The 15,432-nt window shown below is 36.7% G+C and overlaps 1 protein-coding gene across 1 annotated transcript; it reads right to left on the reverse strand.

Annotated features, from left to right (window-relative positions):
• Window positions 1-9,842: 9,842 nt before the first annotated feature.
• Window positions 9,843-14,474, reverse strand: arl3a (ADP ribosylation factor like GTPase 3a). Its single transcript, XM_073835094.1, has 6 exons — window positions 14,439-14,474; window positions 13,645-13,788; window positions 13,366-13,482; window positions 11,831-11,881; window positions 10,668-10,853; window positions 9,843-10,594 (listed from the first exon to the last, which is right to left on the reverse strand). Exons 1-6 carry the CDS (start codon window positions 14,439-14,441, stop codon window positions 10,544-10,546), a joined length of 552 nt encoding a protein of 183 aa, XP_073691195.1. The 5' UTR covers window positions 14,442-14,474; the 3' UTR covers window positions 9,843-10,543.
• Between the last annotated feature and the right edge of the window lie 958 nt (window positions 14,475-15,432).

Genomic DNA, 15,432 nt, shown 5'->3' on the forward strand with positions numbered 1-15,432 from the left:
ACAGAAGTGTTGGGATAGCTCGGACAGGATTAGATGAGTTTGCTGAAAAACATTAGGTAATTTTCTCTGGAATTTCTACAGAGGTTTTGTGGGAAAAACAGACTTGGCAGATTTGGATAGGATTAAAATTGCAAAGTACATCAAAGTACAAATTTCTCTAACGTCCTTTGGGAAAAGCAGTCCAGTCCGTTCAAATTTAAATTGTTTATTGCACCGCATTTACACACCAAACATTCATCTTGGTGTGAACAGGCCTTGAGAGTACTGGGAGAAGAAAAACATAAATGATGCATAGCACTTTCTCAAAAAGAAAACAAATCCCCAGAAATCTTAGGGGGGATCTGCCTGAACAGAGCAAGCCGAAGTTTCTGACCTCTGAGTGCTGCCAAACTGAAACTGACTTTTTTGATCATAAAAAAGTGAGTAGACAGTTCTTTGCTGCCGTGCTGGATGCATCAAGGCGGATTAGAGTTTACGATACAAATTTAATGCGGTCACATGCGTACCTTTAAATGCAGTTTGAGTGGTCAGATCTCGTTTACACCTGTATTTAGTGCTGACCACTTCAGCTGTAAATCTGAGACAGATGTTAATACCAGATGTATGCAGGGCCTTTTTATTTTCCTGCTTTTCATTCTCACATTTACGGCAAAACAGTTCTAGAGTGAGAAGTAAAGTCAAAGAGGGGGAAGGGATAAAGTTTTCAAGAGATTTACAGAAAAAGGAAACACTGAAAGATGAGACGAAAGAGGGAAGGCAGCATCTAAATTGGAATGTCTGTCGGTGCCTCACATGCTCAATAATCTATTTACCATGCAGAATTAAGATTTCTGCTATCCAGCACATTGCAGCTCCAATCCCTAAAGCCAGGACGGATAATCCAAAATCCCTCTTAGGTCCTGTGAGGCTAGCCCTGGAGCAACAGAGTCGGGAGAGCTGCAGGGGCCTCTGGGTGCTTCGGAGATCTTCTGCACTTCCATTTCAGTACGTTTAAAATGTGTGAACTTGACTCAGTTTTTGTCATCTACTGAATTCTGAAGCCATTCACACATTTTATTGTTCACACATGCTGAAAATGATAAATGGACACCAGTCACTGTGAAAAATGGAGCAGGACAGAGTTTGGGGGAAATTACTGAGAGATGTTTTCAGTTTGCTGTGCTTGGATTGGAAGAGCATGAAAAAGGCGAGGAGTTGAAATGAGTAAACCAGTGTCACCAATGTGTCACAATAAAAACATTTCTGAATTAACTTGAAAGGGATACATGAAAACGCTGGCATCGTGTACTCATCCTCATGCCGTTCCAAACCACATGCTGCTGATGTTACCGTGGAAACATTTTGAATGATGCTTTTTTCCATACACTTAGAGTTCATAGTGACCAGAGGCTGTCAAACCCCACAAAGGATCAAAAAATGGCATAAAAGAAGAACCATAATTCCCTTTGTAGCAGCTCTCAAATCTCATTCATACACTACTGTTTGAAACATTCGGGTCTCTTATAAAAAATATACAGAAAGAACAGTTATATTGTTAAATAGTTGTAGAATTTAAAATAACTTTTCTATTTTAATATATTTTTAAATTTCATTTATTTGCTGTCATGGCAAAATTAAATTTTCTGCATGAAGATTCAGTCTTCAATGTCACGTGGTCCTTCATCATCTTCTTCTTTGTTTTTAACATGATCCTTCAGAAATCATTCTAATAAGTTGATTTGCTGATTAAGAAACATTTAGCTGTCGTAATGTTTAGTATTATCCATGTTGAAAACAATTGTGCTACTTAATATTTTTTTGGAAAGATACTTTTTCAGTGGAAGGTTTTTACTGACTGTACAGTTAAATTTAATCATGTTAAATGCATCCTTTTTGAAAAAAATATAAATTAAGGATATATATAGTAAATAAAAACGTACTGACCTTTACTGAACTTTTAAAAGCTAGTATATTCAAACTGGCATATCAACACATTAGAACCATTTCCCATCAAAGACATAAAATCTAGTTGTTGCCATGTCATTTTTAATGGATAATGAACATTTCATATTTAAAAAATGAAAATAACCCCATGATTTACTCACCCTCAAGCCATTCTAGATGTATATGACTTTCTTCTTTCAGACGAAAACAATCAGAGTTATATTAAAAAATGTCTTGGCTCTTCCAAGCATTATAATGCCAGTGAATGGGTGTTTTGACATTTTGAAGTCCAATAAAGTGCATCCATTCATCATAAAAAGTTCTACACTGGCTCCAGGGGGTTAATAAAGGTCTTCGTAAGTGAATCGATGCATTTTAGTATGAAAAATATCCATATTTAAAACTCTACAAATCATAATCTCTGGCTTCCGCTAACTGTCGCATGCGTGTTCACAAAAGAGTGGCGTTCCAGCGAAAGTTGTAGGCAAACACGGCGATGAATGTGGAAGCACAGTGGAGAGAGCAAAACAAAACATGATCACAAATTAGTAGTACACAACTAGGACTTGCAAAGAGAAATGTTGGAGGATTTCGATATAAGCCAAGACTGGTTTCCCTTGTAAACAAAACTTGGTTCTCGCTAGACTAGCATATTCTCACCAGAGCTTATGCTATGCCTACATCTGTTGGAACGCCACTCTCTCATAATGCACATATGACAGTTATCAGAAGCTCGAGATTACGGTTTATAAAGTTTTAAATAAGAATATTTTTTACACAAACGCATTAATTCACTTCAGAAGGCTTTTTTTAACCCTCTGGAGCTGTGCAGAGCACTTTATGTGATAGTTGGATGCAGTTTTTTGGGCTTCAAAATATCAACACCCATCCAAATATAAAGCTTGGAAGAGCCAGGACATTTTTTAATATAACTAGATATAGAAAGTTATATACACCTAGGATAGCTTGAGGGTGAGTAAATCAACATTTTAATGGTAGGTTTATTTGAACAGTGAGAGACAGAATAACAACAAAAATATCCAGAAAAGGGCTTTTAAATAAAGTAATAAATTGATTTGCATTTTAATGAGTGAAATAAGTATTTGATCCCCCATCAGTCAGCAAGGTTTCTCTCCTCCAGGTGTCTTTTATACAGTTAAAGAGCTGAGATTAGGAGAAATCTCTTAAATCTCATCTTGTTACCTGTATAAAAGACACCTGTTCACAGAAGCAATCAATCAATCAGACTCCAAACTCTCCACCATAGCCAAGACCAAAGAGCTGTCCAAGGATGTCAGGGACAAGATTGTAGCCCTACACAAGGCTGGAATGGGCTACAAGACCTCACCCTGGGCTGCAAGATCTCACCTCGTGGAGTTTCAATGATTATGAGAACGGTGAGGAATCAGCCCAGAACTACACGGGAGGATCTTGTCAATGATCTCAAGGCAGCTGGGACCATAGTCACCAAGAAAACAATTGGTAACACACTACACCGTGAAGGACTGAAATCCTGCAGCACTCACAAGGTCCCCCTGTCCAAGAAAGCACATGTAAGGCCCGTCTGAAGTTTGCCAGTGAACATCTGAATGATTCAGAGGAGAACTTGGGTGAAAGTGTGGTGGTCAGATGAGACCAAAACCAAGCTCTTTGGCATCAACTCAACTCGCCGTGTTTGGAGGAGGAGGAATGCTGTCTATGACCCCAAGTACACCATCCCCACTGTCAAACATGGAGGTGGAAACATTATGCTTTGGGGGTGTTTTTCTTCTAAGGGGACAGAACAACTGCATCGCATGAAAGGGCGACAGACAGGGCCATGTACCGTCAAATCTTGGGTGAGAACCTCCTTCCCTCATTGAAAATGGGTCGTGGATAGGTATTCCAGCATGAAAATGACCCAAAACACACAGCTAAGGCAACAAAGGAGTGGCTCAAGAAGAAGCGCATTAAGGTCCTGGAGTGGCCTAACCAGTCTCCAGTACAGGTATGTTTTCGTCATGAGATCGGGTAGGTAATAAATCATGGGGTATTTTCATTTTTGAGTGAACTATCCCTTTAAATCTAAATGTGAACACAAATGAGAACTAATATGTAGGTCTGTTCTTCATATAAAGCTATCATACAGCTTCAAAAGACATGGAATTAAGTGCATGAGTCCAGTTTTATGGGGATTTTTGTCCTATTTGGAGCTTGACAGCCCCTGGTCACAATGAAATGTCCTTGAATGAAAAGGAGCAAACCAAAATTTGTCCTTTTTGTGCTCCACAAAAAAAAAAAAAAAAAAAAACACCATACAGGTTTGGAACGACACAAGGGTGAGTAAAAGACAGAATTGTCATTTCATTACATTTTAAGCTCACACTGTTCCTTTAAGCAATGGACATTCCTATCTGTGTCTTTTGTTAAAACCAAGGATTTAAAAATCCTGGTTAAATATAACACTAAGCTAGGCGTACAGCAGTGCGAACACTGTGTGTCTGTTTGGAGGCTGAATTCCCAGGCTCCAGTGTTAATAATTTGGAGATACTCAGGTAACAAAGAGGGCAGCCAGAGCAGCAGATTTCCCCCTCGTCTCCAGTTACTCATTACAGGAATATGAAACCAGCGGATCTCTGTAGCATTTGCTGGCCTGACAAGCCCTGCGCTGTGTGTGGATGTCTTTGATTAGGCTTTGGAATTAGAAGTGGGATGTGTCAGAGAAGAGATGGATAAATGCGCAGGGCTTCGGGCCTGCTAATGCAAGCGGCAGCTGCACAACAGCTGACAGGCTCCCGGCGGAACAACAGCAGTAAAAAACACCTTCAGCGAGGCCCCTACACTGAGGCACACACACACGGTTGCCATGGTAACACACAGCTGTCAAGTGCATCAGACCACACCCCAGTGAACAGGCAAATACACACCAATGAGGTGATCTACTGATGAGTTGACACTCGCAACACACACTATATCTGCTCTTCTCACTCTCTCTTACACAAACAGACACGAGCAAACTTGCCCTCCAGCTCCATATGGAAAAATGATGACACAGGGGAAGTATTAGGCCGTTCAAACAGAAACACTTAATGTGATCATGTTGTGTAAATGAAAGATGTCATCATCTCATTAGACGTGGTTACACTGAGGATTGTGGCACAGCTCTCTTTTTCCGCTTTCTTTACTGTTGCGGCTACCTGTGTTGCAATGTTCATTTTGATTGACTAACTTTTACTCTAAACCTCTTTGATTTCTACACTTGGTTATGAATCATCAAGGCAGCAGGATTACTAAAAAAGACAGCAGAGGCTGAAATGGAAATGGGAAATGTCAAGTTAGTAACTCCCAAAAATGTTGTATTGTCATCAGATGCTTTCTGTTGGATTCATTATTGCTGATTATTCAGCGCTGAACACAAAATGATGATACTTCCCGCCTGAATACTGGACATTTTTTTACAGACAAGTCAGCATGAAATGAAAAAAGTGGTCACCGTTTTATTCCTATTTTGATGTATATCCAAGTCAAATGGCTTCTTCCAGCTTCTTCTTGAAAGAATAAAAGTTTAATTTTGAAAAGAAAATAAGTTATAAAAACACTCTTATGGAGTGTTCCATATGAGTTGTCAGTTTAGATTTCACGGTGACTTTAAAAAAAAGTTTAGTGCCACGTGAAAAAAAATATATATATAAGATTACAAGATTAAAGTCATAATGTTTTGAGGAAAAAAAGATTCAGAGAATCAAGTGAAAATATTTTGAGAATAAAGTCAAAATGTGGAGAATAAAGTCAAAGTAATATGACAATAAAGTCATAATATTTTGAGAAATAAAGTAAAAAATTTACAAGAATAAATTCTAAATATTTTGAAAATAAAGTAAAAATATTTTGAGAAAAGTCAAAACTACAAGAATAAAGTCGTAGTAACACAAGAAAAAGTTAGAAAAAAGTGAAATATTACTAAAATCGTCTAACTTTTTTGAGAATAAAGTAAAATTTACAAAAATAAAGTGAAAATATTTAAGAATAAAGTCACAATTATGAGAATAAAGTCATAGAAAAACTAAAATAAAGTCAAAATATTTTGAGAAAAAGTAAAAACTACGAAAATAGTCAAAATATTTTGACAATAAAGTAAAAATTATGAGAATAAAGTCTGAATATTTTGAGAAATAAGTCAAAACTACGAGAATAAAGTCATAGTAATACAAGAAAAAGTTACAATATTTTGAGAATAAAGTGAAAATTACAAAAAAAGTTAAAATATTTTGAGAATAAAGTCACAGTTACGAGAATAAAGTTGTAGCAATATGAGAATAAAGTCAAAATATTTGAAGAATAAAGTCAAAATTACGAGAATAAAATCAGAATATTCTGAGAAAAACGTCAAAACTACGAGAATAAAGTCGTAGTAATACAAAAATGAAGCTAAAATTAAAAGTGAAAAATTATGAAAAAAGTTCAAATATTTTGAGAATAAAGTCACAATTACGAGAATAAAGTCATAGCAATACGAGAATAAAATTAAATATTTTGAGAAAAAAGTCAAAACTACGAGAATAAAGTCATAGTAATACAAGAAAAAAAAGTTACAGTATTTTGAAAAAAGGGAAAAATTACAAAACTAGTCTATTTTGAGAAATAAGTAAAAATTACAAAAATAAAGTTTAAATATTTTGAGAATAAAATCACAAATACGAGAATAAAGTCGTAGCAATACGAGAATAAAGTAGTTTTGACTTTTTTCCCTCAAAACATTTAGACTTTTCTCTTAGTTTTGACTTTTTTCCTCAAAATATTTTGACCTTTTTTTGTCATTTTGACTTTGTTCCCAAAATATTTCGACTTTTTCTTGCAATTTTGACTTTATTCTCGTAGTTTTGACTTTTTTCCTCAAAACATTTAGACTTTATTCTTAAAATTTTGACTTAATTTGCTAAATATTTCAACTATATTTTTGTAATTTTGACTTTATTCTTAAAATATTTAGACTATTCTCTTAGTTTTGACTTTTTTCTCAAAATATTTTGACTTTAGTTTTGTCATTTTGACTTTATTCCCAAAATATTTCGACTTTTTCTCGTAATTTTGACTTTATTCTCAAAATATTTAACTTCAGTGCTGATTAAATTAAATTCAATAACACTGTCAGTATTGCAAAGTTAGTGTCATTATTTCAGTTCAGTTCAGTTTAATTCAGATATTTTTTTTTTTTACTGTGTATTAATTATCTGTATGTTAATAGGGTCCAGTGTTGTTTTGGACCACTGAATTAAACTATATGGACAAAAACAGTTGAAACATGCAGAAAATCATAGAGTTTTGAAGATTACAAAGTTCTGTCATTAATATTACTCACCCTCATGTCGTTTCAAACCCGTAAGACCGTCATTATGTTCAGAACAAAAATTAAGATATTTTTGATGAAATCCAAGAGCTTTCTGACCCTGCGTAGACAGCAATGGTACTACCACATTTAAGGCCCAGAAAGGTAGTAAGGACATTGATAAAATAGGACATTGAATAAAAGGCCTTACAGTTTCGGAATAACATGAGGGTGAGTACTTTTTATTTTTGGGTGAACTATCCCTTTAAATATTATGTTTTAACCTAGAAAGTCAAATCAGAACCTGTGGGTCACCCTCAGTGGCAGCTGACACACTTCACCACTATGTCCTTCACAGTCCAGGTGGCCTCTGTGGAGAATTCCAGTTCGGTGTAATTCAGAGGACAAACTCAAAATCAACCAATGTCTATTACTCACTGATTTGCAAATAAAGGTGCTGACAGTCCTGGTGCATTGAAACCCGGCCTGTGTGTCTTTGTTTTAAGAGCACAGTGTTTGCTGAGTGCTTGGACTGAAGACTGGGCCAAGGCAAGGAGTTGAGTGAATGCATACTCTGAGGAATGAGTTCTTTTGTGAGCCCACACCATCTCAAAGTGCTTTGTCTGTCAATCAGGCATTGGATTTCCAAGTGAGCTTATGCATTTCAGGTACCAAGAATAAGCGATCAATATCTATGAGTTATTCCAGAGAAAAGTGGGCAGCGCCTTTACGCATTTATGAAACAGCAGGTCTCTACACATTTAACAGTTCTGACATGACCATAAAGCAGCTGGAGCAGTTGCCATGGCAACATAGGGTTTGATGGAGGTGTGACATTAGCCCTGCCCTCAGAAGGGGCCGGGGAAGAAGAGAACCTCAGTGAACACAAGGTCACTGCGATATCACCTGCACACATCTGCCTCTCTCAACACAATATAACAATAGATATAATGACAGAACTATACAGATAGATGTTTCATATGTAAATTCAGTCGCGCATAGTGGACGTTGCTCACATCTGCTAAATGCAGGTCTATTAGCAGGACCTTATAATGTGGACTAAATTTATATTGCTATAAGGCGGATTGATTTAAGTGTGCTAGTAACATGACGGGCCTGAGCTGTATTTCTGATTAGTATGTTAAATGTTAATGTACAGCCTCTGACACACACCTGGAAGTAATCATTTTAGTTAATGTGCAGATTAATCTCTGCCTGTAAGACTTCAAATTACTCATTTGACTTTCTCCATTCAGTTTGCTCATTCACAGACATACAAAAATATTTATGGATATAATGGAGGGTTTGCACTTACAGTTACCCAGATGCGCGACCATACTGGCAATACTCGGATGTAAACAATAGCATGGATTGCACGGTAAATGTACTACTGAATATGTTGTTTTGCTCATTTATGCTGTCTAAACCATTGAAAAACGTGTGGAAGCTGTTAAATCATATAGAGAAGGACTTAGTAAGCAGGAAAGGGCACAATATTTTGTGGTAAAAATATGTACAAGCTGTATTAATTAAGACATTAGCATAACATTTCACCTACCTGACTGAAAATGATCAGAACAAACACGAATGTTGTCAAAATTCTTGCCCTCGAAATCCTGGTTCAGTTTGGCCAAACACAAGTGCCTTTTTGTTCCTCAGACAGATTTTTGCACTCTTTTTTTGCAATTTTTTTGTCCTGGTCTGACTGATTAGTACAGCCCAAAACATGACAATAATTGGCTATTTTTAGCAGGAATAATAAGCTAAATATGCAAGTTTTGTTCATTTCAGTGCCGCCAATATGGCCGATTGATGACGTGCTGTGAAAACGCTGTATTAAAGCTTAAGTGTTGAAAACAATTAAATATTTCATTGTACACATTTCTTAAAGGGATAGTTCACCCAAAAATGAAAATTCTGTCATTAATTACTCACCCTTGTGTCATTCCAAACCCTTTCGTTTATCTTCAGAACACAAATTAAGACATTTTTGATAAAATCCGAGAGCTTTCTGACGCTGCATAGACAGCAATGCAACTAACATTTTCAAGGCCCAGAAAGGTAGTAAGGACATCGTTAAAATAGTACATGTGGCATCAGTGGGCCAGTCGTAATATAATGAAGCTACAAGAATACTTTAAGTGTGCAAAGAAAACAAAAGTTACTTTGTTCAACAATTTCTTCTCTTCCATGTCAGTTTCTGCTGCATGTTTACAAGAGTACCACAGCGCATGCATGTGGAGCTGCTAACGTAGGAGCTGGCAATCTGATGTAGAACTGTAGAACGCACAAAAAATGACGGTTAAACCACTGATGCAACATGGGCTATTGTAACTATGTCCTTACTACTTTCTGGGCCTTGAACGTGTTAGTTGCATTGCTGTCTATGCAGGGTCAGAAAGCTCTCAGATTTAATCAAAAATATCTTAATTTGTGTTCTGAAGATGAATGAAGGTCTTAGATTTGAAACAACATGAGGGTGAGTAATTAATGCCAGAATTTTCATTTTTGGGTGAATTGACCCTTTAAATATTTCTTAAGTCAATTTCATTAGATCAATTCATCATAACATCCAGCAGACATTGAGTAAAAAAATGCACAAAAAAGACACACCTCTTAAAATGGCCTGTTTTAATCTTGTGACAAAATCACAGAAAACAAAAACCCAAAATATTCAGAGGTCATAAACAGCATCTACTTCTGATTTCCTGTTTGTGACAGGAGAGTCTGCACTGCTGATCTGGTGCTTCAGTCTTCTGACTTCTACAGAAGGCATCATGTGAATATAATGCTCTCAATCTCATGTCCTCATAAAGAAAGAACCTCTCCACTGCCACAGCCAGATGCTTAAGCTTGCTAAACATGTTACAAGCACTCATCCCACAGTAAAGTATCTATTTAAGAGCCTGGCTTTCATAACACTTGGTTCCAGCCAGTCAAACACAGACTATGCAAGTGTTTTTATTCAAGGGTCTTTAAAAAAAATCTAGCGTAGTATAAAACATCTAAAAGGAATAAATCATAGAAATCCAAGATATTGTAATAGATTCCAAAATCACACTTATTACACTTACTTCAGTGGTTGGTTGTACATTATAAATCAAATTCATTAAGAGATTCATACTATTGCACAGTGTTTATGGAGAGATTGTTAATCAGACTGAGTTGATGGCGGAGGAGGTTCAGATGAGAAAAAAAAAACCTCCCTGAATCTCCTCATATCCCTTTAACCTGAACGAGCTGATAGGGAATCCACACAGTCCATAAAGTTTGCTTTTCACATTCCCTGAATGGCTGTAGAAAAATACACTAGACTCACTGCTTCTTCTTTGGTGTAATGTTCTTGCAGACCCAGTTCATGCCATCCTGAAAGAAGGAAGCACTTTATGTGAAATCAAGCTTCTGATGGGTCTAAACAAATGCAAGGTTAATGACTCACCTGAACTCCTTCTCCTGTAAGTGCAGAGCAGGACTGAATTTGCCACATGCGGTCCCGGATGATGTGCAGGTTGAGTCCCTCTGCAATCTCAGAGGCTGGAGCAGCAGTCAGCAGGTCTTGCTTATTGGCAAAGATCAAAACAGGTACACCACTAAGTTTCTCCTCATCCAGCAGCTCGGCCAACTCCTACACATTAAATACAATTTAAAATAGCTCATTTAAATACTTTCAGCATGCATTTGCTTGAACAAATGCATATCAAGATCAGGTATATATTTTTGGAGCAATTTAGTTTAACTTCAAATCAGTGTGAAATGCAATTCTATAGTGAACTGTATTAAGTTAAGATTAAGCCTGAGCCACATAGTCTGAGAAATATGCACACACACCTTGAATGCACACACACACACACACACACACACACACACACACACACACACACACACACACACATGTTGGGTTTACATGTTTTATGGGGACATTCCATAGGCGTAATGGTTTTTATACTGTACAAACCGTACTTTCTATCGCCCTACACCTACCCTACACCTAAACCTAGCCCTCACAGGAGATTGTGCACACTTTTACTTCCTCAAAAAAACTCATTGTGCATGATTTATAAGCCTGTTTCCTCATGGGGACCTGAGAAATGTCCCCACAAGGTCAAAATCTACTGGTATTCCTATCCTTGTGGGGACATTTGGTCCCCACAACGTGATGAATACCAGGTACACACACACACACACACACACACACACACACACACACACACACACACACACACACACACACACACACACACACACACACACACATATGTTGGGTTTACATGTTTTATGGGGACATTCCATAGGCATAATGGTTTTTATACTGTACATACCGTACTTTCTATCGCCCTACACATACCCTACACCTAAACCTAGCCCTCACAGGAGATTGTGCACACTTTTACTTCCTCAAAAAAACTAATTGTGCATGATTTATAAGCCTGTTTCCTCATGGGGACCTGAGAAATGTACCCACAAGGTCAAAATCTACTGGTATTCCTATCCTTGTGGGGACATTTGGTCCCCACAATGTGATGAATACCAGGTACACACACACACACACACACACACACACAAACAAAGACAAGCAATAATAAACAGATTTGCTATATATACCTGCCCCGTTTCCTCAAATCGCTTCCTGTCTGCACTGTCTATGACATAAATCTGAAAAACAGAAACATAAGGTTAAAAAATGTTAACACAGAGCTAACAATATGGGAAATATCACTTACTCAAGAAATATAAATACACAAATTTTCAGTAATGCTTGCATTAAACAAATCAAAAGTGACAGTGAACAGTTATGTTACAAAAGATTTCCTTTTCAAATACATGCTGTTTTAAAATCAGTAAAGAAAAAGATCTATTATGGTTTTCACAACAATATTATGCAGCATGACTGTTTTCAACATTGCTAATAAAAAGTAATGTTTCTTGAGCATCGATTCAGGATATTCTAATGATATGGGACTTGGAGTATTGCTAAAATAAATTACACTATCAGTCAAAAGTTTTTAAGATGTAAGTTTTAACAATTTTTAAGAAGTCTCTTCTGCTCACCAAGCCTGCATTTATTTGTTCCAAAGTACAGCAAAAACAATAATATTTTGAAATATTTTTACTATTTTAATTTTTTAAACTATTTTAAAACTATTTTCTATATTTAAACAGCTTTCTATTTGAATATATTTTGAAATATAATTCATTCCTGTGATCAAACCTAAATTTTCAGCATCATTACTCCAGTCTTCAGTGTCACATGATCTTTCAGAAATCATTCTGATATGCTGATTTGCTATGCAAGAAACACTTTACATTATTTATTATTATTATTAGTAGTATTTAAAACAGCTGAGTAATTTTTTTTTTAGAAATCTTTGATGAATAGAAAGATCCAAAGATCAGCATTTATCTGAAATAAAAAGCTTTTGTAACATTATACACTATACCATTCAAATGCTTGGAGTCAGTATATTTTAAGTAATACTTTTATTTAGCAAGGACACTTTAAATTGATCAAAAGACATTTATAATGTTACAAATGATTTCTATATTTTAGATAAATGCTGTTCTTCTGAACTTTCTATTCATCAAAGAAACCTGACAATTTTTTCCTCAGTTTTTAACATAATAATAAATGTTTTTAAGCAGCAAATCAGAATATTAGAATGATTTATGAAGGGTCATGTGATTGGAGTAGTCATGCTAAAAATTCAATTAATTGAAATCACAGCAATAAATAAAATTTTGAAATATATTCAAATAGAAAAACAGCTACTTTAAACAGTAAAACTATTTCAAAATGTGCAGTACTTTGAATTAAATATATGCAGGCTTGGTGAGCAGAAGAGACTTCTTTAAAAAAAACAAAAAATCTTTCTGTTCAAAAACTTTTGACTGGTAGTTTACATTTTTAATATGTATTAAAGTAGAAAACATTTTTTTTTTTAATTGTAATAATATTTCATAATATATATTTTTTTGCAGTACTTTGGATCAAATGCAGGCTGGGTGAGCATAAGAGACTTCTTTCTTAAAAACCTTACCCTGAACTATTAAACGGTAGCGTATGTAAGAATAAACGAACCATAAACTGACAATTTGTTCAGTGATCTATGTATAACACATATCTCTAAAGAAACACTTACAAGCATGTCAGTATTTTCAAAGTAGTTTCTCCAGTACGGCCTTATCTTCCTCTGGCCTCCAATGTCCCAGACATTCAGTTTGAAGCCCTGAGACTGCACGCTCTTAATGTTAAAGCCCTGGCAAGGACAGAAGAATCAGAATTAACAGGGCAAGGCTGTAAATTACAGTGCGGCAGCACGTAAGAAATTACTCTGTAAAACAATGATAATAAACTTCCCAACTTTTTACTAGGAAATTTCTGTCATTTCTGCGAAAGGGAGATATCTTTTGTGTGGTACCTGTGTTGGTGTGATGTGAGAAATATCCTCAGAGGCAAGCTGTTTCAGAAGCGTCGTCTTCCCACCATTGTCTAATCCGAGGAGCAGAATGCGTACCTCCTGGTCCGGGGCACTCTTTAGTTTTCGAAGAATTGACAACAAACCCTGGAATAAACATAATATGCTCAGTAACCAGATTTTGAACAATGATGTGACATGATGACATATCAGAAACGTTTTCTGTCAGTCAACCTTGTAGTAGGAAAGTATTAAAAAGCAAATATATAACATGATAATGTTAAAATGGAGTACAAAAACAAGTGTTAGACAGAATGACAGCCTCAGGCACTATTCACTGTCATTGTATGTATAAAAAATTGTATGATGACAACATTTGGTGAACTATCGCTTTAACACTGGTGGCTACAATATTATAATTGTTTATCAGTACTTGTTTTATCATATTAAATGCGTATTTTACGTAACTTTATAGAAGTCAGTTGAAAAAGAAGCAGCTCTGGATTTCGGACTTGTGTTTAGTTTATTGTAATGTCTACATACATTTCTCGACTGGTTGAAATCATTCCTGCATAATTATTCGGAAAACAAGTAGTAAATTTAGCGGGACAGCATATAAATGAGCCTTGGCGCCGCTGAGCCTCAGGTTTCACTCCTACAGAAAACCCGCTACTACCGCTAATAATCAAGACAACACGCTACTAGTTCCGATAAATGACGCGTAATTTTTAAGTTTCTTAAATCCCAATTCAATGTAAATTACACAAAGACATGACTAGAGGCAGATAACTTCTCACCATCTTTCTCCGGTATCTTCCGAGACGCCGACGAGGGTTACTAGGGGGAGTTAAGTGACGTCACCGGCTGTTGGCGTCGTTTTAAAGGAACCGTCTTTTTTGAAAACATTTAACATTTCTCTGGTCAGGTTTCAACGTCCATATCAGGTATGATTACGTTATGTCTAGTGGACATTCACATCGTTAATGCACAAGAAATACACACTCAACACATTCTTTCACTCTATATGGGGCAAGTTGTCACGATAGAATCTACCCTAAAAATTATTTTGGGAAAAAATAGAATTGCAAAACACTAAACAATTCAGAATACCCTGCTGAAAAAACAGCATATGCTGGTTAGGTATGTTTTGGTGCTGGGATGCTGGTTTATGCTGGTCCTTTGCTGGTTTATGCTGGCCCTTTGCTGGTTTATGCTGGTCCTTTGCTGGTTTATGCTGGCCCTTTGCTGGTTTATGCTGGCCCTTTGCTGGTTTATGCTGGCCCTTTGCTGGTTTATGCTGGTCCTTTGCTGGTTTATGCTGGCCCTTTGCTGGTCCTTTGCTGGTTTATGCTGGCCCTTTGCTGGTTTATGCTGGTCCTTTGCTGGTTTATGCTGGCCCTTTGCTGGTTTATGCTGGCCCTTTGCTGGTTTATGCTGGCCCTTTGCTGGTTTATGCTGGTCCTTTGCTGGTTTATGCTGGTCCTTTGCTGGTTTATGCTGGCCCTTTGCTGGTTTATGCTGGCCCTTTGCTGGTTTATGCTGGCCCTTTGCTGGTTTCTGCTGGTCCTTTGCTGGTTTATGCTGGCCCTTTGCTGGTTTATGCTGGCCCTTTGCTGGTTTATGCTGGTCCTTTGCTGGTTTATGCTGGCCCTTTGCTGGTTTATGCTGGCCCTTTGCTGGTTTATGCTGGTCCTTTGCTGGTTTATGCTGGTCCTTTGCTGGTTTATGCTGGTCCTTTGCTGGTTTATGCTGGCCCTTTGCTGGTTTATGCTGGTCCTTTGCTGGTTTATG

This window comes from Garra rufa, chromosome 2 (assembly GCF_049309525.1).
Source record: "Garra rufa chromosome 2, GarRuf1.0, whole genome shotgun sequence".
Lineage (NCBI taxonomy): Eukaryota > Metazoa > Chordata > Actinopteri > Cypriniformes > Cyprinidae > Garra > Garra rufa.